This window comes from Falco naumanni, chromosome Z, assembly GCF_017639655.2.
Source record: "Falco naumanni isolate bFalNau1 chromosome Z, bFalNau1.pat, whole genome shotgun sequence".
NCBI lineage: Eukaryota > Metazoa > Chordata > Aves > Falconiformes > Falconidae > Falco > Falco naumanni.
Genome location: NC_054080.1, coordinates 62,212,516 through 62,236,551, shown reverse-complemented (window position 1 = coordinate 62,236,551; position 24,036 = coordinate 62,212,516). Strand labels below are relative to the sequence as shown.

The 24,036-nt window shown below is 40.8% G+C and overlaps 1 protein-coding gene across 4 annotated transcripts in view; it reads left to right on the top strand.

Annotated features, from left to right (window-relative positions):
* MAST4 (microtubule associated serine/threonine kinase family member 4) overlaps positions 1-24,036 on the top strand; it is a 272,663-nt gene that overhangs the window by 155,517 nt on the left and 93,110 nt on the right. For 2 of the 4 annotated variants that reach the window (XM_040580145.1, XM_040580143.1), the window contains exon 1: positions 13,152-13,328. The exons of the other annotated variants lie outside the window; for them this stretch is intronic. In XM_040580145.1, coding sequence (XP_040436079.1) covers positions 13,237-13,328 — 92 coding nt within the window. In that variant the 5' untranslated portion in view covers positions 13,152-13,236. Of the gene's footprint in view, positions 1-13,151; positions 13,329-24,036 lie in introns of those variants that run through there. 4 annotated transcript variants of the gene reach the window in all.

Genomic DNA, 24,036 nt, shown 5'->3' with positions numbered 1-24,036 from the left:
CAATCAATTCTTGCAGATACGGAGAAACTGCTAGGTTACCTTCCAGTTGTCCTTTTCTTTGAAAGTTTGGTCTGGTAGGAACATCAGCAGCTCACTTCTTTCTTCCAGGAGAGGTATTTGCTGAGCTAATTCCACTCCTGTTATCCCAAGTTCAGAAATTCTGCAGTCTTTGTGCAGTACAGTGACAAATTTCATCTGGTCCTTGGATGAGTTGCCAGAGAAACAATCCTGCAGATAAATTCTTGAGATGGAAACTTTCAACCTTGCTGCTCTGTGCCAACGCTGCAGCATTATGTTGCATCTGCATCATTTTATCACACTTAATAAAAGTAGATGCAGAACAGAAATCAGTGCTGCATGCATCAACCTTCCCTACAACACCAATTCCAGCAGAAGAAATCCTTTGAGACTCTGAAAGCTTTTAGTGAGGAATGCAGAAGAAAGTATGTATCTGAAAGGCAGTGCTGTCCCTGCAGCGGCCTGTTTTTTTGAGGGCTTCATTATTTCTGCCGTACACAACACAACTTGGTTTCACTGCTGTGCAGGCTGAATTGCTTTTCAATGAAAGTTGGTGAACCCTTAGAAGAAAGTATCTTACTTTGGCATCAGCGTATTCTTGAATGCTATTAAAGTGATAACTTCATAGCTGCAAGTTCTAAAATACCTTGAAAAATAAATATTTTTGAAATGAAGTTGCGAGTAGGAATGAAGAAGCACGAGGCCCAGCTCCTCACAAGTACCATCTTCTCAGTCCTTTTATTTGTCAGATATCTTGTTGCTCCTTTTGCTTGCCAGTAACCATTTCATGTAGGTTCCTGGAAGCAGTGCCTTGCAGCAACTTCACAAAACTGAAGAATGTCACCAAACTGCTATATTGGAGACTTAGCAGTCCTTTCACTGGTGCCAGTTTTGGCTAGTTTGTCACGTTGATCCAGAAGTTGTGTTAGTGGTTAGAGCAGGGATGACCAGTGCTCCTGATCCGAAGAGCTATTCAGCAAAATAGTCTCTTGGCTTTGAAACAGGAAAACAGTTCCCCTGCAAGTTGGGAGGGGAGGACAGCTGGTGTATGACAGCATGATTTGGGCACAAACTCATCAGCTCTCCCAGTGACTCCATCTGCTGTAAGATAAGATGCAGCTGGCCTGTTGTAAATGTGCAGCATGGTCCCGGAGCCAATGTAGTGGATGTAGTCCTGAGCAGCTCTGAGAGGCGATTCTACTTAGTGCTGGGTGCACCAGCATTCTTAGAAGGTCTGGGAAAACTGTTCCTGGGCTAGAGCATAGTGCTGGGAAGCAGGAGATGTTGAAGAGCCTGATGCTGGAGTGACACCCACTCGAATGTGTCCTTGTCTCCCTCTCCTAGTAACCCTACTTTCAAACTGGTGTGTTTGTCAATATGTGGTAACCATTCTCTGTGTGCATGACAAAAAAGTCAGTATTCATGTGATCCTGCGTTGTCTTGGGTGCATGTTGTGCTGTATGGCTTTGACGAACAGTATGACATTCAGAGCTTGTGCTGGAGCAGTCAGGTGCTCAAATCCATGGGGCGCTCTGCAGCAGACTGGTAGTTAGCTTTGCAGACCGTGGGAGGAAATGACCCAAACTGCAAAATTCTTTCCCAGCAGTAAGAAAGCCACTGTCGTAGAGCAAAAGCATGTCTCGTCCTCTCCTTAAGCCAGAAGTGATGGAGGCTGCTTTTTCTGCTTTTCAGAAACTGCTGCTAGGAGAGTCAGCAAGGTCCTCTTTGGTCTAGAAAGGACGTGGTTTGCAGTTGGTGGCTCGAGCACCGTAACACTGCAGCAGAGCAAAGTCAATGGGAGTTTTAGAGCCTCAGGGCTAAGTTAGTGTGTCTTACAGACAAAACATGGACCTTGAAGGATATGAGAGGGGGATTTCTCCAAGAGGGCTTCTTGGATGGGAGATGACATGATGCTGCTTGGCCAGGAACACAGATATGCAACTTGATAGAGAGGTAAACAGTGACCAGAAATGGGCCTAAAATTTTCACACAACAAAAGGACTGTAGAAGACATGTCTGTGGGACCCCAAAGTACAGCCACAGCAGTCTGGATAAATAAAGCTTGTTATGTTTTGGAGGTTGTAGTCTGATGTTATTTCTGTTGACAAATACACTGGGAAGGCTGCTAATGCTCTGTGACCTCCCAGGCTGATAAAACCTGGGAATACCTCTAAAAATTGCTGTAGTACCTGAGCGGAGGGGATCATGACAAGTGCTGGTGTAGGTATGTATGAACTGAAGCCAGTCTCTCTCATTATAAGTGGTCTGTTAATGAGGTCTTCGCCTCCATACTGCAGTTTCTGTGCCATTAGAAGATTCAGGCTGTCCACATGCTGTCTGACACTGGACTGATGAAATCTTCTCCTCTTGTGCCTGTGCCAAAGTGTGCAAGTGTGGGTGTTGACAAAGAGCAGGATAGAAAATAGGCTATACCATTGGTGGGATTGTTGGGGTAATCCTTTGTCAATATTAAGTGTGGTTTCTTGTAAATTTTGCAGAATTGACGTGTCACATCATTTTTGAAAGAACCAATCCCTCTAAAAAAAAATTGAAAATACCAACATCAAGGAGTATGCTTGATTTGAGAGAAACAAACATAATTTTACACACATAGTTCAGCTCATTAAAATTCACGGTAAGCCTTGTCCAGGCATGATGGGAGATGGTCAAAGGAGAGGCTGATTGAATTGAATCACCTTCAATGATTCAAAAACTTGAAGAAGAGGTGAAGGGGTTTTGAGATTGGTGGGTTTGATTGTTGGGGTTTTTTGTTGTTGCTGCAGGTTTTTCTTGTTTGTTTGTTGGTTTGGGTTTTTTTTATTGCTGGCATATGAAGAATGTATATTTGTAGTTGTGTGGGGTTTAAGTTCCTTTTGTACCAGGATATTGGTATTTCCATAAACTGACATCCTCTGCACATACAGGAATGGAGTAATCAGGTCGTCTGATATTATTAGGACAGTTGTGTGAAATTAGGACTCTCAGTGGTTTGAACTGATGTTTGAAAGCTGAGCAGTTAATTCCCTCATTTCCACTATGACTGATAGTTTTCCAGGATGCTGGAGGTAAGAACAGCTAGTACAGGTTGTGCTGATCCTGCACTCCTTGTTTTATGTGGTTTTCACAGAGTTTTGATGACGATCGAGGTGCCAGCTGTAGCTTGTGTTTTACAGAATGCTGATGTGCACTCTCAGCTCTGGAAAGCTAAAAGGGAATGTGTTGGCCTGTCGTTGGGGTTGCAAGGTGGAAGTCTGTGACTTGTCGTACCATAATGCTCTGTGATTCTTGTCATTCTGTCTGGTGTGTGTGAGAGAGATTTAAGACTGTTTCTTAACTCACCTGAGTCCCTCTCAACTTCTGTTTGTGTGGTCTTTGCCTGGGGTGGGGAGGTGGGGATTGTGGAAATCATTCAGTACCTCTGAATCTGTGGAGTGGTCAGCCTCAAGATCTCCCTGCTGTTGTCTTCTCCTTTTCTTTCCTACTTTTTTAGTATCTGAGGAAATGTTTCTGGAGTTATCTTCACTGTACTCCCAAGAAGTAGTAGGGCATTATTTTCTTTGCTCTACTGGTGGAGAACTGAAGCACAAACAGATTAAGTGATTAGATAACACTAGGTCTTAGACCCTGAAGCACCTCAGCCATGATATAAGTTTTGGTATTTTGTCCTTTATTTTGAGGGTTTTCTCTCATGTTTTGACAAGCGTGACTAACTGAGATAGTCTTTACCACTCTTGTACTTCTAGATGCTTGGTTTCCATTTTGTTTCCGTAAAATTACCTTCTTTCTGTGCAGTTAGTTTTACTGCTTCTATTGATGGTCTTGTTTGGCAACTGTCATCTGTGTGTACAGTTCGGATTATTCAGCTGCAGGACCATCTGAGCGACAGGGTAGTTAACTGTTCAGAAAACCCACAGACATAAGAGTATGAGCCAAGTCTAATTAGGATTATTCAGAAATTCAGATTTCAACTATGGGGTGTGAGCTGAAACAGAATTATTATTATTTTTTGTTTAGCCTTTTGAACAGGAGAGCATTAAGGGTGAGTGGAAAGCAATTGAAGGATGTTATCAGCTTGCACGACTGTGTGCTTAGCTCATTGTTTGAAATCTCAATGGTAACCTTAATGAGCAGTCCACATAACTTTCTTTTAAGCATAATATTTCCCCTTTTAACTTTCTATGTCCCTGAGTTCCAGTTTGCCGGCTTGCACTGCATGGGGTGTTCCATCTCACACCGTTTTGCTGACAAAAGATCCGTCACACAGATAAGGTGAAGTATGAAGCCAGGCGAGTGCAGGGAAGAGCTCAGGAAATGCAACTACTTGGGTGTATGTATACTGCAAAGCTCTGAGTTCTTAGCACTTGATTTTTATTCACTGAGATTTAAATCAGGATTTGAAAATAAATCGTGCGTTTAAAATAGCTGAAATAAACACAGTACTTGCCAGTGTTGGGGAGGAGCATTTAATTTCCTTGCTGTGACAGAAACTTGTAATGGATCTGTAGCCATCAGTCTTGTGCTGATCAGGTCATTAATTTAGGACACTCAGTGTGTAAATATTACAGCTGATGAAGTTTTCTGTCTCACTGAAGACAGCATTTATACTGAGTAACTGCTTTTAAGTTCAGTATCACCAGAATTGGTTTAGTCAGACATTGATTGACAGGCAAGTGCTTCCCTGTGCTGACCTCCATTTAACCTCCTCCCCACCACAAAAGGCATTTCAAAAATGAGAAAAGTTACAACTCAGGATGACAGCTTTCCCAAACCTGTCAGGGTTGAATGCTGTTGAACAGGAATTGAGCTTGAATTTCTTCCTCGAGTTCGTGTGAGTTTTGCATAGAGAATCCCTTAGATCTGTTACCTCGGTTGGTGAGTACTGCAGTGGGTGGCTGCGGCAGAGCTGGACGTGAGGCCATGACTCTGCGTAAGAAGCAATATTGCTCTTGCAGGAGTATGTTGTTTGGGATTCTCCAAACCAGAAAGCTGTGGTGGCATGACAAAATGTTCCACTTAACTGCCTTTCTACCTGCCGGTAGGAGGTTTTAGGTTTTCTTTTCCATATGTTAACAAGTCATTAAAACAAAACAAAATCACACAAAACTTATAAATGCTGAACAGTCTTTTTTAGAGATGTATTTCAAACTCTATTTTAAACAACATATTTCCTCCTAGTAAAAAAGTCCGATATGAATATTTTAATCTTAAAAAGGTGCAGAAAGATTGTGCTGTATGATGTAATGTTTATACAGTCTACCAGAATTACCTGGTTTTAAACTTTAAAGAACACAATTCTAAGTTTACAGTTCAAAAAACTTCTGTTTCTCTACAGAAAAATTTTTTTTCTACATTTCAGATTTCTTTTCTCAAAAAATACAGCTTAGTTGACTACAGCTGTGAAGCAGCATGTATAAAAGCAGCAAAGTACATACTGTTTTAGGAGGATGATTGTATCCACATTTTCTTAAGAAGTTATTTAAGAATTTCACCTTGACCCTGAAACGATAATGTCGTTTGCCATATAGGCCGTGGCTGTTGATTTTAAAAGATGAATGGTAAAATATGGCTGGATGTGTGAGGTCAGAAGGAGGTGTAAGTTTGTGGAGTGGTCTGAGCCAGTGCAATGAAGTAAGTCTCTTGAATGTATGATCACTTCACATGAACGCCCAAACCCATGGAAAACTTCCATTACTGCTCTTTACATATCTGTTGGACAACACATCTACCTTCACATCTATACTGGTGGTTCTGCCGCCAAAAAAATTGTTAATTAGTGATTTGAAAAAATGGTGTGATCCTCTGAGGATGCTGCCGAGTTCTGGCATATAGGCACTTGAAGAAAAAAACCAAAGCAGGGTAGGTTAATACTAGCTATGTAATACAGTACTTCTTACCCCTTCTAGCATTTGTGATAATGGAGTCAAGGTCCAAGCACCCCGGTGTCTGGAAAATGATGACATTTTGATCAGATGTTTTCTGTTTTTTCTTCCTTTCTGGACTGCTTACCACATAAAGTAACACCTCTGAACTGTAGTAATGCTTCCTTTACTTGCCAAGATAAATGTAATTTCAGGCATAAAAATGGGAAATAGCTGTTTTACACTTTCTCATTAGTCTGCCAGTTTGCTAAATTAGCTCAGAAGGAAGAGCTAATCTCTGGAACCAGAGCAAATACGAAGCATAATTGTCAGCACCATTGGCTCACTCCGCTACATACAGCAAAATGTTGGGTTAAAAATAGTGTGGCCTGATGCAAATCTCGATGCCTGATGCAGATGGGCTACACAATATATTTAACTTCCAATTAATATTGTGCATCTATTTAGAGCCTTTCAGAAATGGGAAGAGATGCTGGGACCATTGTTTTTCCTATATGTGTTTATATTAAATGAGCTATAATTAATTAGAGCAGTGGGAGGTTTATTTGAATTTTACACGTTACTTCAGAACTAGTTAGAGCAGTAGTGTTTACATGTATCTACAAACGGTTCTTAGTAAACTTAGAGATTTGGCAAATATGCATTGTACACCCACAAAAAACTTCTTTCTGGTGATTTCTTCAGCTTATTTTTACAATGTACATCCCACAGTGAAAATCATGTGAAGTCGGTAGGGGAAGGTAATACACATCAGCATCAACCGCTAGAGGGAGCAAGATTTCAATCATTGTCGTTAATAGTCATTAAAAATCATTCTAATTAATACGTTTTAAGGACTGAACAGACAAATAAGATCTTCTAGTTTGACTTTCTATACAAAATATGCTGTAGACCCTTGTCTACTGTTTTATCTATCCTCTTAACTGCTTTCGAAATGTGATTATTTTCTTAGATAGAAAGGCATATGACATACAAGACAGAGCAATGGGGCATACGCTGTGCTACAATGAGTAAGGTGACAGAATTTAAAACTGCTTTTTTCATCCGACTCCTTCAGTTTGAACCCATAACTCTTCTACGTGTCAGAGAGGGACAGGATGGAGTTCAGTATTCTTACAACCTGTCTTCTCCCAAAAATCTCTTCCTGCTGGGGATACGTACACTGAACAAGCGAGGTGCCCCTTTATCTTTGGATAAATGGAATAAATTAAGCTTTTCAAGCTGCAGACTATAGTTCAGATTTTATTATAATTTTTTCCCCCTTGAACTCCTCCTGAATTTTCTGCAACCTTTGTGAAATGTGACAACTAACTTGACTTCTAGCCCCTCAGTGCTCAGTTGTATCATCTCCTTACTCCCATGAGAGATTTTCCTGCTTGTAGATCTGAGGGATATTTATTCTTTTAGCTATACCATCACATTAAGTGCTCCTATTTAGCTGTTCATCAGTGATAGTATCTAAATTCTTTGCATTGTTTCTGCCTTCCAGAATCTTGCCATATATTATGGCTGTGTGGTTTTTTTGTGCCTTGCTATGACTTGATGGCTAGCAATACTAGAATGCATGTTGTTCAAACAAGGCTGCTTTATCCAATGATAAACTCTCTCGTTCCTGTTGTTATTTATCTCCTTCATGTTGTTGGGTAGAAAGGTTATCATATTTTTCTTCCAGATCATTGATATCTATATTGAATTATATTAAACAAAGAACATAACCCTGTATGAGAAACATGTAATGTGCAGTTACTTTTTCAAACCTGTTGGTGAGTTTTTGTGTTTACTGTATTGTGCATGAATTTTTGTATTGTGCTAGTTACTAAAACATTCTGAGGAGACAGGTTAAACATTTTGTAACACGTCTCAATATATTGTTGGCTGAGATGTTTATTTACCAGACCTGAAACCTCATTTGAAATGATCTGTTTGGGCAGACTGTTTGATGTGTAAAACAGTGTTTAGTGACACTGTGTTGCCATACCTGAATTCAATCCTGACAGCAGCTGGTATCCTGTTTGTCCTTTTAAAGTATTGCTGTGGCATGACAGCTTATTTTCACTGTTTTAGAAATTCCAGGTACCCCAAACACTTTGAAAATAGTAATAATTGAATAAGCAGCTTAGCCAGTTCCTTTGTTATTCATTGGATAGTAACCATCTGAGTAAAAAGGCTCCACTAAACCAAAAAAACTCCTTTCAACCCATCCACAAACTTAGTTCTAATCTGACATCCTTCCAAGGCATTGATGGAATGAGAAGCATTTCTTTTTTGTTAGAAGATGTGAATAGTCATCCTTTCCCATGAAATTAGAGAATATGCTTTAAAGCAACCTTTTCTTCTTCATGGTTCACAAATTTACCCTCCTTATTCAATATAAGGCCTATGATATTAGGATTTTACTAGTCTTAGCATCTTTTAGGGAACACTCTATTATGTGTACTGTTGCTGGTGAACCCCATTCAGTGTACATCTTGCTATAAAATTGATAGACTTGAGCAGTCTGTAATGCTTTCGAGCAGTGACTCCAGAACATCGTCATTAAGTTTTGAAAAATACCAATGTGTATTAGTGTAATTATTGTGTGAATAAGGTAGGTTAGATAACTTTTGCATTGGACTAGTATGTGCAAAATACTGATTTAGTGTTGGTATTGCATTTGGCTTCAAAGATGCACTTTGTTAACTTCCTAGGTATTTCACAGTGGTACTTAAAATCAGTAGTCAGTGTTATACAATTAATATGTTTCTGGGGCAGAATTTTTATTGCTGTTAATTACTGCAAGTAAATATTGACATTATGAAATATTTTTTTGCTTATGTATTGAATGAGACTCTTTAAAGGATGCCTTTACATTTGCTTTCGGAAGTGTAATTTTTTTCAAAGGAAGAGTTGGATTAATCACCTTTTCTGACTTGAGTGATGTTTTTATCTTCAAATGAATACAAAAGGGAAAACTTAATGATCCTTATCACTGGTTTTCTTATCTGCCACCATATTTAATCCTTTGTGATAAATAAAACTCATTATCCATGTTACATAGTAAAGCATCTCTTAAGTGATGAAGTGGCCTGAGCTGCTTGTTGTTCTGGGAGTAGCTGTATAGCTGAAAACTTAAGCAACAAATGCTGTTAAGGAACATTTGCAGGTTCTTAGCTGTTGTATTTTAGTTATTTTGTGCAACTACAGAATTCATTGGTTTTAGTTGAATCTAAAGGAGTGTTACTTACAGATCCTGAACATACCAGTAACATTTTGTGGCAGGCAAATAATATCTGATTATCAAGTATACATTTATCAGTATGCCATAGACCTGTTCCTAAGAATTTTGCATTTACGTATTTTGGACCACAGTATCATCTGCATTTTTCAATGGTTTTTGTCAGGTTTGTCATGGCAGAGGTGAGTAAATTGTGCTTACAGTACAAGACACAACCTGGCTATTGAGCCTGTGTTTGTATAGGATAAGTAGCACTATCAGCACTGAGAGTGAAAGAGGCTCCCCTTTAAGTGATAGCTGCTGCCAGGGAAGTGGTCCAGCTGCCCCTACCTCTCCACCTGACCATACGCTGCTCGGCTTCCCTAGTACTGGGTCTGGTCCTGGGCTGTCCCGCACTTAAGCTGGTTCAGCTCACTAAATTGGGAGAGAAGGTGGCCCCTTTGCAGCTGCGTAGTACCTACTTAGTTGGTTTGCAAAACCTCCCTCTCCCTTGAGACGTTTGCTTTGAAGTCAGGTATTTCTGTGTCATGGAAAGTCACAAACTGCAGGCACTGCTTTGGAAACTATGTTGTTTATTGACAGGCATTACAAAGTCTTCACCATCATTTACATGTTGTGCTCTTAAGGATAAGGCCTATGTTTCCCTTTACGAAGCACATTAATTCATATAAAGTTGTTTTGGGACTGTGCTGGACTTCTCACAACTCCTCCCTTCATTTCCATACCTTTGTCAAAGTCTCTGTAGAGCGTTAATATGTATATGTCCACCAAGTACTTCAGAAAAATAATTAATCAAAATTAAACAAAAATAAATCAAGTCTGCTTACTTTTGAGCCCATGTTAGAAACCGCCTGATGAGATAGCAGGACTGTGTGTGCATCTAGTTGTGTGCAGAAGGCGAAGCTGTGTTGGGATCCACATGTCATGTAACTTGGGGAGCTATTGCTTGTGAGTAGTCTATGCAGGGTTTTGAGATGGAATTCAAGGGGTTTTACCATGAGAAACCACAGTTTGAAGTGATGATGTTCAGCATTGCATGTAGAATGACACTCCCATTTGATGATGATACCGTCTGATAAACAGACAGAAACTTTTACCTAGAATGTCTTCAGTCCTTTCTGCTTTTGTAAAAATCCAACTTGTCATATTGTGAAATGTATATTGCAATAGTTGGGGGCTCTGTAATGGTTTTTGGTATAATCATCTCTCTGGTTGTACACAGAAGGATTAAACTTCTTTTCCATCAGCATTTGTCTTACTTGCAAGCAGCAATCATCTTTTTTTCAGGTAGGTCTTTGCCTATAGATGATAGGCTAGTTTTGCTTCATTTTTTGGAATTGGAGGCTTCACATCACTGTTCATAAAGTAGTAGAGATTTTCACAAAGAAATTGAATTGAATTACAGCCTGGCCTTGCAGGAGGGGCGGTTGCTAATTTTTGGCCTTGTCTATGAAATTAGTTTTGACCTCCATGTTGCACGATCACCCCGCACGTGATGTGTTTGGCTGAGTTACGGAAACTGAACTGCTTTTGTTACTCAGAGGGGAAAGGTACTCCTTTAACTGCCTTATAGGAAAGGTGAGGAGAGGGAAGAGCTGGCAGGCAATAGGGACACTGAAACTTTTCCTGCATGATAGGTAGAAGACTGTTGTTATTCTTTAGCCAGCGCTGTTCACAAAATCAGACAGGTAAAATTCCTCGATTTCATGATTATGTACAGTCCTTTCTCCAAACATGCTGATTACAGGCAAAAACTTGTGTACCTAGAAGAGAAGATAGTGGAGTACATGGAGGACGACGTGTTTCTCAGTGCTTATGTGGAGATTTGGGAATTTCCATCTTAGGACGTTTTAAGAAAGGAGGGCTGCTAGCCATGCTTGCCTTCACACAAACCCTTAAAACTTCACATTCAATATGGGCAAACATGCCTCAAAGCAAAAAGAAATGGACGAGAGGTTTTCTGTTGCTGGCTGCAGTAGATGTGAATGCTACTTCCCCGTTGTAATGGAGGGGTATAAAAAGAGCAGGGATGCAGGCTGGTGGGGAAGCACCCTGTGGCTGAGCCCTCGTGAGTGGTACAGGTGGACACGGGCCTGAGAACAAGCCTCTGCAGCTACTTGAGCCTTACCCTGAACAAGAAAACCTGACCTGAGGCCTAGATGGGGCTCTTTTCCCTCTTTGTGTGGGTCTGGTCTCTTCTAAAATGGAGATACCTTTGGAGAAGTTTGACATGATTCTCCTGTGTGGCGTGTCAGCACGTGGTGTCTTGCTGGAGATTTGTACGAAGGGCTTTGGTGGTAATTGCTGTGTGAACACCTTATTGAATTATTGTCTAAACCCACCTCCTGCATAAGATAAAGTTTGTACTTGTGACTTGTAAAACTATCCCAAGAGATTGTTCTCTGCACCCCAACACCAAACATGTTTTTGTTTGTTAGAGAGCACTAGTCCTGCCTTTGTGATATGTATTTCTGGAGAGCTTTCAGAACGAGGGCTGTCATTGCAATGCTGTGTTGCATGCTGAGCTGGTAACCTGAAAGCTGCCTCTTCGCGAGTGGTGTGTGAGCCCTTCCAGCTCTGCTGTGCGGCATTCTGCACCATGAGTTTTCTTTCAACCAAGTGATAGACTAGTCTGTATTTTACATCAGGGTTTTCTGCATTTCCCATGTTTTTCCTCCTACTATTGCAGACAGCCTTGGGTGATTTAATCACAGCACTACGTGGTTTCTCTCAGTGCAGTGCTGCCAGCTATCACAGGAGTTAGTGTGTATCTAAGAGCTCCTGCGATGTTGAGATGATGCAGGATTCTTGCTTTCATTAAAATATGCAAAACAGTTTCAGCATAAAACTTGCAGCCTTCTTTCCTCAACTGTAAATGCGACCAAGTCCCTTAAATGTGTCTCTGGGAAACAAAAAGGCAAATGGAAATTTTAAGTATTTTTAAAAAAGCCAGACAACCTCATGATTTTTTGAAGCCGTGGTGTAACTGCTTTTCTGTACCTGAGCACCACTGCTTCTGACAGCTTGAGTTAGGCATTACCGAATGGCAATGCAGTACAGTAGTAATTTTAGAAACACTTTTGTTTGTGTGCTGCAGAGATGTGAGGGAGAACGCTGGTCTAGGCAGAGCTGCGGAGGGGGAGAGGAGGGCTTGAGGGTGGCGGTGGCCTTAGAGGTGGAAAGGCTGAGGGCTGCAGTCAGCGCACATGAGGCTGAAAGGAGACGTAAGGTGAGGGTGGAACGATGGCGGGTGGGGGTGTCAAGAAAGCAAACCAGCTGAGCTGGTTGGCAGCTGGCAATGGAGAAGAGAAGCAAAGGAGGAAAGTTGGGAGGAGGAAATGTGTCGGTACCTGCGGGGGTTTAGGTCGCGGTTTTGAGTGGAAGAAGCACCCGGAGCCCTTCCCTACCATCCTTGAGCCCGCCCGTGTTCCGTGGTGGCTTTCTCCAGAGGGGGCTGGTGACGGAGGCAGGTGTCCCAGCTTCCTGCGGCAGCCGCCTGGTGCCTGCAGCGGCAGGTAGCCGACGTGAGCAGCAGTAACGAAGTACCTGCACCGCCCGTTCTCCCGGGACAGCGCGAAGCCAGGGCAGTGCCATGCGGACGCAGCGCACCGAAGCGGACCGCCATGGTCCCTCCCGGCCGTCCCGGCACGGCGGCCGCGCGGCGGGTTTGCAGTTCTGCCTCCCTCCGGGCGCGGCACTGCCCCGCTCGCCGCCGGCCTGCAGCGGGCCGGGCGCAGCGGCTGGGCGGGCTGGGCCTGCGGGCCCGCACCTGGCGCCGCCGGTGGGGGGAGGCCGCGGCTCCCGGGGCGCCCGCTTCGCGCGCCGCCGGTCGGGGGGGCGGGGCCGCCGCCGGTCGGGGGGAGGCCGAGGCTCCCGCGGTGCGACCCCCGCGCGGCGCGAATGGTCGCTGCCGGGGCGGGGCGGCGCCCTGCGGAGCAGCCGCACGGTAAAGTTGCCGCGGGTCCGGGTGCGGGGCCGAGCCGCCGGCTCCGCCCTGCCCCGCCTCGCCCCGCGGGCCCGCCCGCCGGCGCCGCTCCGCGCTCGGCCGCCTCAGAGCGCCCGGGGACGCTGCCCTGCCCGCCTCGCGCCATGGCACTCCGCGTTTAGGGTCTGGCGCGCAGGGAAATGGATATGTCGGACCCAAATTTCTGGACGGTCCTTTCCAACTTCACGCTGCCCCACCTGAGAGGCGGCAGCCGCCTCCGCCGGACGCAGAGGTAGGGCGGGGGGCGGGGGCGGGGGGTCCCTCCCGCTGCCAGGTGCGTGGCGCCGGCTGGGGCCGGTCCCCGGGCGGGCGACAGAGGCGGCGGCGGCGGCGCGGCCGGGAAGGGCGGCGGGACGCGGCCTCTGGGCTCTCCCGGTGCTGAACGGCGGGGCCGCCGGCTGCCCCTGCCAGGCCGCCGGGGTGCTGCTGGCCCCGCGCCGCTCCCGCCGGACTGCGTGTCGCTCTGCCGCCTTTCATGAGATGTTTTGGTTTTTTCCTGCCCTCTTCTCCCCCACCCCACCCCCTCTTTTTTTTTTTTTTTTTTTTTTTAACTTTAAGACACAGCTTCCTCTCAAATATTTGACCTTTTGTCGGGAGCAGATATACTTTATATGGACAACTTAAGATAGCCTGCTTTGTTCAGCGTTCTTAAAGAGACAGGTTTGTATAAGTACTCACAGGCAGGCTCGCAGACATCTGGTAATATAGGAGCGACCCCCCTTTGTATTTCTGTAGCGTTTTCATTATTGTCAGCAGGAAAAAAAAAAGGTTTGGTAATAGTAAATACTGAGTAAAAGTAAAAAAAAAAACAAAACCAAAAACAAACCCCAAAAAAACAACCAACAGTGGGCAATAGTCTGACAAGCCTTGACATCTTGATTGTTTTTAGTGCTGTGGTGTCCTTTGCAGTAAAGTATATAGTTCTATCACAAGGAGTAGCAAAAGTTTATAGAAGTTTGTAACTTTGTTCACTAGTACCCCGTATGCCATTTTGAGATGTACCAGTTGTGGTGTTAAATTATGATATACTTCTGACTGTGAAAGTGAGTACCTAGAGGATTAGCTTACATATTATCTTCGGAGAATGTGTGTGATATGTTTCTTCTGCTGGCTGAAAAGCTGGCACAAAGCAAGCAGGATAGAGGCTTAGCAGGCCTCCTAGGGCCTTTCCTAAGCCTTAAGCATTTACGTACTGGTGTTCTTCAAAAGGAAAAAATATCTGTCTACTGAATGGCAGCACGTTAAAATAGGAAAATCAAGTGGCCTATTTCACATCAATGCAAAACTGTTCTTTCAGTGTATATTGATTCTTTATGTGTCTCACTTGGGGTAGGTGTAAGTAAGTGCTGAGTTATTTAAAATAATTATAATCCCTCTCTTACAAATATATTATTATTATTTTTGCGTAGCATCAACTGAGTGTCCAGACAGGCCATATGTATTTTTCTGCTGCAAATTTATCTGTGTTTAAAGAGGGGGAATGTGCTGAGGCTTTTTGAAACAGTCTTCATTTTTCTTATTCAAGTAGGATTGCACCTATGTGAAGACCTAGAAACACCTTTTATAAAGTGTATGGCTGCATGGCAGGTTGAGGAGAGAGACTTGGTAGACTTCACAAGAAGCATGCATACTACTTTTTGTTTGCGGTTTTTTTTTTAGTATTCGGATGCCTTCCTGCTTTTCAAATGCATTGAATACTGCCTTTCTTGAAATATTTGAAAGAATTTTTAAAGCAGTGTTGAATACTGTCTCCGCATATCACATACATGGTGTATCAGTGAATAGTATATGCAGTTACATTTTATTTGTTACAGGGATACTCAATATTTAGTGCCTTCTCTGTAGCAAAATCAGTATGTCGCAGCGCTGTGAAACTAAAAAGCCAGCAGTGCAGTTTCAAGGCCGCTTACTCTTTAACGGACTTAGAATACCCTCCCTTCTCAGGCTGGTTCTCTCATCTGGTTGGGGAAGCTCAGCATCTGCTGCGTTGCTCTCTCCAGGGGAAGGCTGGCTGACCCATTTGTTCAGTTTTCTTCTTAAAAATGGACCTGTCCCTTGCACCCCTATATTGTTAGAGGTGAAACAGTCAAGAGGAAATAAAAACAATCTGCTGCAGAAATGGGCTTGGGTTAATTAAGGTACCAGCTGGGTCTGCACGTTCTGAGCTCTGTGTCCTCTGGACTGGCTTCACAGACTCACAGTCAGCTGTAGACTCAACTATTGCATAAAAAGACTGGAAGGATAGCTGAAGGATGTCTTTTCTAAAAAGAGTGCTGGTGGGTAGTGGTAGCCATTGATTTTTTGTATAGCTTTCCAGCATTTTAGAGGACCAAAGGGTAGGCTATGAGTAGGCTCAAAGGGAGTCTAGTTCCTGTGATCCAAATTTCCTGGCTGTGCTTAAGTGAAAGTTTGCATCCATGGATTCAAGAGGGTTTTTTTTCTTATTAGTAACACTGCCTATGAAATGGTTGTCTAGCTAATGGCAAGTCTTGGTGCTTCGTGAAAGGTTTACAAGGGACGTTCATTGTTCTTTCTGGTTGTATCAACAGTTGTATTTGGGACTCCTTGCCAATGTGAGGACATTGATTTTGTTTTGGTTGTGCATTTTTGCCTCCTAAGTATGTTCCTTTTGCCTGTTCAATTGCTTCTACCTATACTACCAGGTTTCTTGTGGCCTGCTAGGCCCTATCCTTCCTGTGAGTGCTATCCTGTTTTCTTGACACTTGGGATAATGAGAATTGTCTGCTAATACAAAGAATTATCTTTGTACAGATTTAGTTGATATAGGCATTTATTTCTGTTAGAGGTTCTTAGTAGTGAAAGAATGAAAAGGTAGTCTATTCTCCTTCAGGTTGCAGCATTAAACCTGGCAGCTAAGACTTAAAATTTAGTTTGTGGTCTTACTTGCTGACTGAGGTCTTTCATTACAGCTTTCTTACTTCTGTTTTCCGACAGTAGTCTTTAGCAGAATTTCAATTGCAGCAGCTCTTTCTGAAAGTGATATGTGAACAAGAAATATCCCAGCCTGACTTTCAAGTCATGGAGTGGGTTTTCAGGACTGGTGGGTAGAAAAATTCTGTTAAACTATAAATTGGAGGCATTTGGTATTCAAATCACGGAGCCTGTAAATGACATGTATTACACCATGTCCTTTTACAAAGAAAAAACTTGTACCACCATGTGTTAATTTCCTTTTCTATTCTGTAGGTGTGTGGACCCTTCATAATACCAACTTGTAGGTTCCTGCCTAAAATGGCATCATCTGGAGTAGAAAACTGTGTGTGTGTGAGATAGGGTCTCTGTGCGTACCTGTATTTATGTAGTTTGGTGTGTAGATTTACATATGTATAGATGTGCACATACTTTCTTCATATGGAAAAATCACAAAGTACTTTCTGCTTCATTCTGTGCTATGTGTTAAGTTTCCTGCTGCCACTTTTCTGTCTCTGTTCTTCTCTGTTTATCTTTTACAAAACCAACAAGCCAGCGATTCTTTTTTTGGGGGGTGAAGGGGGTGGAGGGATGAGTGGTGGTGGGAGGTGATGGCTGCGGTGATGGTTTTCTCTTGCTGCTTGGAGGTAGTTGCACTGAAACAGTGTTACTACAGTTGTTCTTCCTTGAGTCAGAGTGGTTGGGTTTCTTTTTTTTCCGAATTAGTGAATGCTTGCCCAATTGCTTCTCAGCCAAAGCAGACTCCTAGATTTGCATTGAAACTTCATGTTATTTGTGTACAGTCACTGAAGTGATATTGAGACTTTCCTGATAGGGAGATCAAAATATTCATCAATCATCAAGTAATAGTTTCATACATTTTAACAGTTCATAATTGTTTCTGAAATGTTAAAAAGAAGGAAAATTATAACTTTTACTGGAAGCTCAGATAATGGAGTTGTCAAACTATGTTGTATTTTACTAGTTTCGGGTCAGCATACTTCCTGGAAAATACTGAGCAGTCTTTCTGAACTTGCCTGAGCTGATAGTTTGAGTGAATGCAGTGATTTTAAAGTTATGATATAAACTGTCACTGTTGGTTCTTGTATTGATAATGTTTTTTTCCTTTGTCAACACAGAAATGTGTAAATATACTATAAATGGATTGTTTTATTTAATAATTTGCATTAAAAGCGGTCCTGTTGGTGACATAAGAATACCCAAGCATGCTTATTAAGACAGAAGCAGCCACAGAAATTAAGTGTAATCGTGTTGATGCCAGCTGAATCTGCCTCTGCTCCAACTTGAGTTATTTTACTTTTGTTACGTAGCAGTAAATGTCAGCTAAAAGTTTAAAAAGGATTGGTTTTTGCTGTATTTATGTTGTTAATATATGCTTTGGAGTGTGGTGATTTGAAGAGCTTTGCTTCCTTACTTTGAGCCGTCTTCATTCATCTTAATTTGTACATGCAAGAAAGAGGGAGCTATTATCCTCATAGATGTTGAGTAAGTTTAGAGAAGTTTGTTACCCTAAAACTGGGGGGAGTAAGAAATACATCCATGTAGACTATCTCTGCTTTCAGAACACATTGTCATTGAATGGTTTGTTAGAAGTTAATCTGTTGGACTAATGATACTACTGCTTTCTGTGCTATATAGTGAAGTGTTAATATATCTTGATACTTATATTTCCCTTTATTGACAGTGAGGGCTGTGTGTTAGGGGTATGGTCTTGCAGTCTCACTGTCAAAGTGAACGTGCTGGTTTTATGCTGGTTGATTCACTTGGCTAATCTTTTTGTTCAAGCAGTTAATGTATGTCAAGTTCTGCTCACAATCTGAATGTTGGCAACAACAGTTTTTCTCCAATGAGCCATCATTGTTTCGTAGCTTCAGCCAGACTGGTGAGGATTCATCTGGTCATATTCCTGTTCTTTGCTTAGTTCTTGCTCTGGAAAGAATCCCATTTTGTTAAAATCAAGTTGAGATCTTTAGGATTTGACTAAAGGATCTTACTGTAGAAAACTTGAGGAAAGCTGAAATAAGAGAAAAAATAAAAAAGAAGTGTAGGAAAGCACTGGAATGTGCTGAAAGAAGCTGTAAATTTTTTATTTTTATTTTTTCCAACCACTGTGGTTAGTCTGATGTTACACAGTAGGAGACAGTCTTTGTCTTCCTTACTCGGGGAATCAAAAGGACAGTAGTCCAGATGTCCCTTCATGAGCAGTGGTTGTTGGGACACGTCATATGATGGAGGCACATTACACAGATTCAGTCCTCGTAGTCCATTGAATTTGGCTTACATCTGCTGTTGATGTTCTACAGAGCTATTACAGTTCTTGCTGTATTAAAAGTGGGCTGGTCCTTCTCAAATGTAATTTTTAAGCACACAGGAGCTCACTCATGCAGTGGTTAATAGTTGCCTCTTCTGCTGCACCTTCTGCCAGAGAGCTTCAGACTTCTGGCGGCTACTAAGCTATGCACCTACTTGTGTGGCTGCACGTACTGATTGATGGGCCTCTGGTAGTTCTTTGTCAAAGCTGAAAATGGTGGTCAGATAAATGGATTTCAGGGTATGTTCCCTGTGAATTTGTTAGGCCTATCAGTGTGCATGGCTTACCAAGTAGGAAACATGAGTGGTAATGATTGCTAGAGAAATGAAATAATTCAATATTCTGAGCCACTGTGTTTAGAATATGAAGATACTGCTAACTGATTTAGGTTGAACATTTTTAACAAAGCTCATTAAACATGTTACACTAATAATGGTGTAAAACTGTTCAGTGTGTTCTTCTGTGCATATTGCCACATTATCTGTAGGCTGTGGAGCTGGATCAGAATGTCATGTTACATGTCGTTAGAAAAGGTTTAGTAGGAGGTAGATTTGTTGGAAGGAATGCTGCACTGGCACCAGGACAGATGCATATGTGCTGTACTCTATTTCCCAAACTGAGGAAAAACAGAAATTTCACTTATCTTTGATTCAGCCTTATTCAGCAGGTATGTTGCATTCAGTGATGGCTCCTGGATTTTCTCTTGAGAACATTTCAGAGGATTTTTGTCTCTGAACCTTTGCAGATTTAGTAACTGCAATAATTGTGTTTAGTAACTGCAAAAATTGTTAAATTTTAAAGCCCCCCACAAAAATATATAGTATTAATACATAAAATTGTGTCGAGGCATAATATGCAAGTGTCTTATATTGGACTCTGAATTTCATCTCATGTGGGAGTCTACTGCATAACACTGTGCATGGTTACTTGACTTAATTTTTCATGTGACTTAAATGTACAGTGGAGAGACGTTTAAGGAAATCACACTTAATATACTTTGTGGCATTTTTCTATTCATTTCTAAGACAACATACTACTTAGCAGTAATGTTTCAGTACTTTTTTGTAGCAGTGCATATTCTGTATACTTGATACGTATTAGTTAGATTGGCTTCAGTAGATTCTTTCACCTGAATAAAACTGAGATTTAAAAAAAAAACAAAACAAACACCACTTCTAGCACAACCTTAAAATCTCATGATAGGTCAATTTTATGGTTTTATTTAAAATGGTCAAACTAAATCGAATGGTAGTGAACTAAGAAAATCCTACTGGCAGAGTTCCCAGTAAATATAAACGTATCTCAGAAGTACTGTACACTGGAACAATTCCCAGATTGATCTACCAAACAGAGAGACTTCAGAGTCACAAACTGCGTGTTACTGGTATTCCTGCCACTGACAGATGAGTACAAAAATATTGGGGTCTTGCCAGAATAAATATATTGACTTTTACAGCCTTTCTTTCAATTAGCAATGGTCTTCCCTAAATAATTGTTCAAGGATAAGGAAAACCGTCATGCTCTATTGTTCTTGAAAGTTTGTAATTATTATTGTAAGTAGAATCTGTTATTCCCATGAAATAACTGCCATGTTCGGATTGGTGATTAGAAAGTAAAAACTGCTGCAATTTTCTTATCCTACCCGTTCCTTCTTCTGCATATGCAGAAGATACATAGATGTTCCAGCATGTAATGGCCTGCTTTTGATCTCTATCGTTTGGCTTTAACCTAGATTTACAATTGTATATTAAAGAAAAATTCTTTAAAAATTATCCACTAGTAGACCCCTGCTGTGCCCCTGACACAAAAAAAAAAAAAAAAAAAAAGATGTCAAATGAGGCACTGCTTACTGGTAGAAGAATTGCTGTTTATATGTGATCAGTGTCTTGTGTTTTCTAACTAGACTGGTTTAAAACTTCCATCCACTAGTTATGAACGTCATAAATTACAGGGAAATAAAGGGTACACATACTCAGTTTTATTAATAAAAATTAAAAAAATCAGTTTAAGTGTTTACATGCAAGCAGTTTTAAAAGTCTGTGTTAATGGTGGGTAGACTAAGGTAGTCCTGTGTAAAGTCAAGGATGTTGATTATTGAAGAAATACCATTCCTAATGCTGCCTAGTTTGCTGAAATAAATGTGAAGTGTCACACATTGAAATAATTTAGTGCAATGAAGATGTATATAACCTCATTCCTCTTTGTGCTTGATTATATTATTGCAGAGTTTAAAAAAAACATTATTTCTCTCAAGGCAGTAAGATCATTTTAAAACAAGCTGTGTTTATTTTGTATGTGTCAATGAGGGAATACATCAGTCTGAATATTCTTTTATGGGTCTTATAAAATCCATATTTTTTATTTTCAGAGGACTTGCATGAATGTAAACTTACCTGATGCAAGGTTGGAGAGGAAATGTTACCAATATTTTTGTTTATTTTCATATGTATCAGTACATATGTATACACCTTTACAGAAGGTAAGTAAATCCACACACATAATGGTGCACAGGCATTTGTGTACATTGATACTCAAGCAGTAGCTGTAAAATAATACTTGAGAAGCTGAGTGAGATTGATACTATGAGGTCAGCTCAACAATCAGAAAAACTGAATTTTCTTACTTGTGCTTTATCAAAGGCATATCTAGGCATAAGTAGGATAGACGCTTTTCCATCTACAAGGGTATTTATGGCGTTCATATTGTGCATGTCTACTACAGCTTTCAAAAATTCCCAAAGTGCAGCCATTTAGAATGTAATTTCTGGGAAATGTGGCTTCTCTTCCCAAATTGATTAATTTAAATTTTTAAAATATTTTTTTATTATTTAAAATAAATCTCAGCTCTCTTCTGTCACTGGAAAGACCTGGTTTATTTCTTTGGATTTTTTGCATATGACTAATTCAAACTAGTATAGCATTTACATTGTGAAATCCCATGATCTCTCTCTCGCTTTACCCCCCCTTGAGAAATAGAGGAAGGATTCATTTTATAATAATAATCCTCTTATTTATTTATTTTGGACGTAATTCTGTGGTTGTCAGTTTTGTCTAGAGCTCAGCTTGAGAGGGATGATAAATTAAAAATTACTTTGTTTGAATGCTGGTACTTGTTATCTGTAAATTTTTTTTTAAGTAGCCCTCAAGGTATCCGTAACTGAAACAGTAGTGGAGGATAGACTTTTTATTTTCCCCAGCTGTTTTCCTGCATGCATTCAGCAACACTGTGTAGTCAGTCTTCCCTCTCTGGGCTGCTGGGCCCCTGTCCTGTATGACACTTGGCACAGGCTTCTGAACAGAATCCTATTTCTCACACAAGATAACCTGCACATGTGGAACCACTTGCAGTGCCTTTTTGATTGACCCTTTGCCTTTTTTCATGTGTACCTGAGAAGAAGTTGTATAAACTTTCATACACAAGTATATATATAAAACACAGATAAATAAATAGTTACTTACTGAAGTTCTTCATCAGAGATGGATTTCTGTAAGAAGCCTTTAATTTTTGTTTTAAATACATATAAATATCATGGGTTTATGCATCAGTTTTAAGTCCTAAAGTTATTATAAGGAAGATGGGTACTGTAGTTTGAACTAGCTGGGTTTCCTTTGGTGAAGCTTACTCACTATACTCAGATTTTAATTTAAATTCTTATTCTTAAAATTATCTTTGGGCAACTGGTATTATCAACTTCTTGGATGAGCTGCTGGAATTTTCTGGAAAGGTATTCCTACATAAAAGTATGCAGAAACTTCAGAAGTAGAACACAAAAGAAAAGTAGTTCTAAGAGTAGCATATTTTCTGTGTATGTACTTTGACTCTGAAATCTCTCCTCTTCAAGTCCAAACCAAACTATTAATGGAACTTGAGGACTTTGTGTGCCTGATGGACACACAGAGGACTCTGTAACTGGGAGGCAGGACCTTCTTCCAGCCAAGACATTGTGGCATTCTTGCTAAATATCCCAAAGATGGCATTGCAGTGGCTGCAAGAAGCATCTCTTGCACTCTGGATAGCTAAAGAAAAGTGAGGGAAAGTGACTCCAGAGGGGGTTTGGAGAGCGAATGGAGTATGACAGATTAACATTATGCCAGGAGGTTTGTAGTGCTGTGATGTAGTGCTTAGTAGGAGGACATGGAAACACAGAAAACGGAGCTTCCCTGGTTCTTTTCTTGACAGAATTATTTGTTGGAGATTCCAAAACCAGATATGTGTCATTTAATTTAACATCAATGGGTGTAGCAATCTGGAGTGAAATTGTGCCTTCAGTCATGGATGTTTCCTGTTGATTACAGTCTATGCTGACTGAGAGAAGGCAAAAATCTTTATCAGAACTTTTAGCTGATAAATATATCTTTACAGTAAAGATTTAACGTAGTTCAAACATAAACATAATAGTGCAGTCCTTGATGAAACAGAAGCTAGTTACTGACAATAGGAATAAATCAGACTTCTGTTTCTACCAACAAATGCCTTGGTGTTTACCAGAATTCATTGTCAGGACCGTTTTCATGTTGTAAATAAAAAGACAGCTTTTTTTATTGCCTTTTATGGAAACTGGAAGAAGGATGCTTGAATATTAACTCATTCATCTGACAGTGCTGTTCAGTAAGAAGTCATAATTAACTAATATCCTTTGTGATAATACTGTTAACCGTCTTGGAGTTAACCAATAAGAAGTAGATTGTGTACATTTGTTTTACAGATTTGCTTTTTCGGTGAGTCTGGGCCTGTCTAGCTTGTTCTTACGCATGGGTATGTCAAGGGAATTTCCATAAGTGTTGTAATAGTAGAAGCAAAGGCAGTCAGACAAGTCCAATATGCTCTATTCACCTTGTCTATGAACACCCCGTGCAAAAGGATGATTATGTCAGTTCACTGTACCATCAAGTCTTACCAGAACATCTACCTTTTGCTTTGCCCATATAATGGACAAAGAAAATCTGTAACACATTTTGTAAGTCAGCTTGGGTTTTTGTGTGGGTTTTTTGTTTTGTTTTGTTGTTTTTGTGTTTGGTTTTTTTTCCTTACCTGGGGCTTGGTGATTTGGCTTCTTCCCTGGCCCTTCTGCTGTGTTTTGTTGATTGAACTCTTGTGTTTGGAGGCATCTGCTCCCCATCTGTGACTGATGACTAATGAAAGAGCATGAGTTCTATTGGGAAATATACTTAAATCTAGTTTCTTCCTTCCTGCTTGATTGTGTCTTGTATGTGTTTGTCTGTCTTGCCAAACATCAAAATATTATCATCTTTTGCAAGACTCTGATTTCTATTGGTGGAAAAAAAATAAAAAAAATTAAACTACTTCTTGTTTTGAGAATTTTCTTCACATTTTTTTCGAATGTGTGTTCCTCAAATCTTAGAGCAGCAGACTTCCCCCCCCCCCCTTACAGGAAATGTTTCAAAGGAAATACAAAACATACTACAGTATATGAATTTACTAGGTTATTTTATTAAATATGCAAATTGTTTGTGTAGGTCAGACCTAACCATTTAACATTATCTAGAAATTAATACCTTTCAACCGTCATGTGTTTCCTTCTTCTGATTCATAAATTATAAGGCAAGAAGAAACCAGTAGGATCACCTACTCTTGACAGTCCACGGGCACCAAGACATAGAGTAATAGTGTTAGCGATTTAGCAGTTTGGCCTTCCCAGTGAAGGTAATGTGTTTAT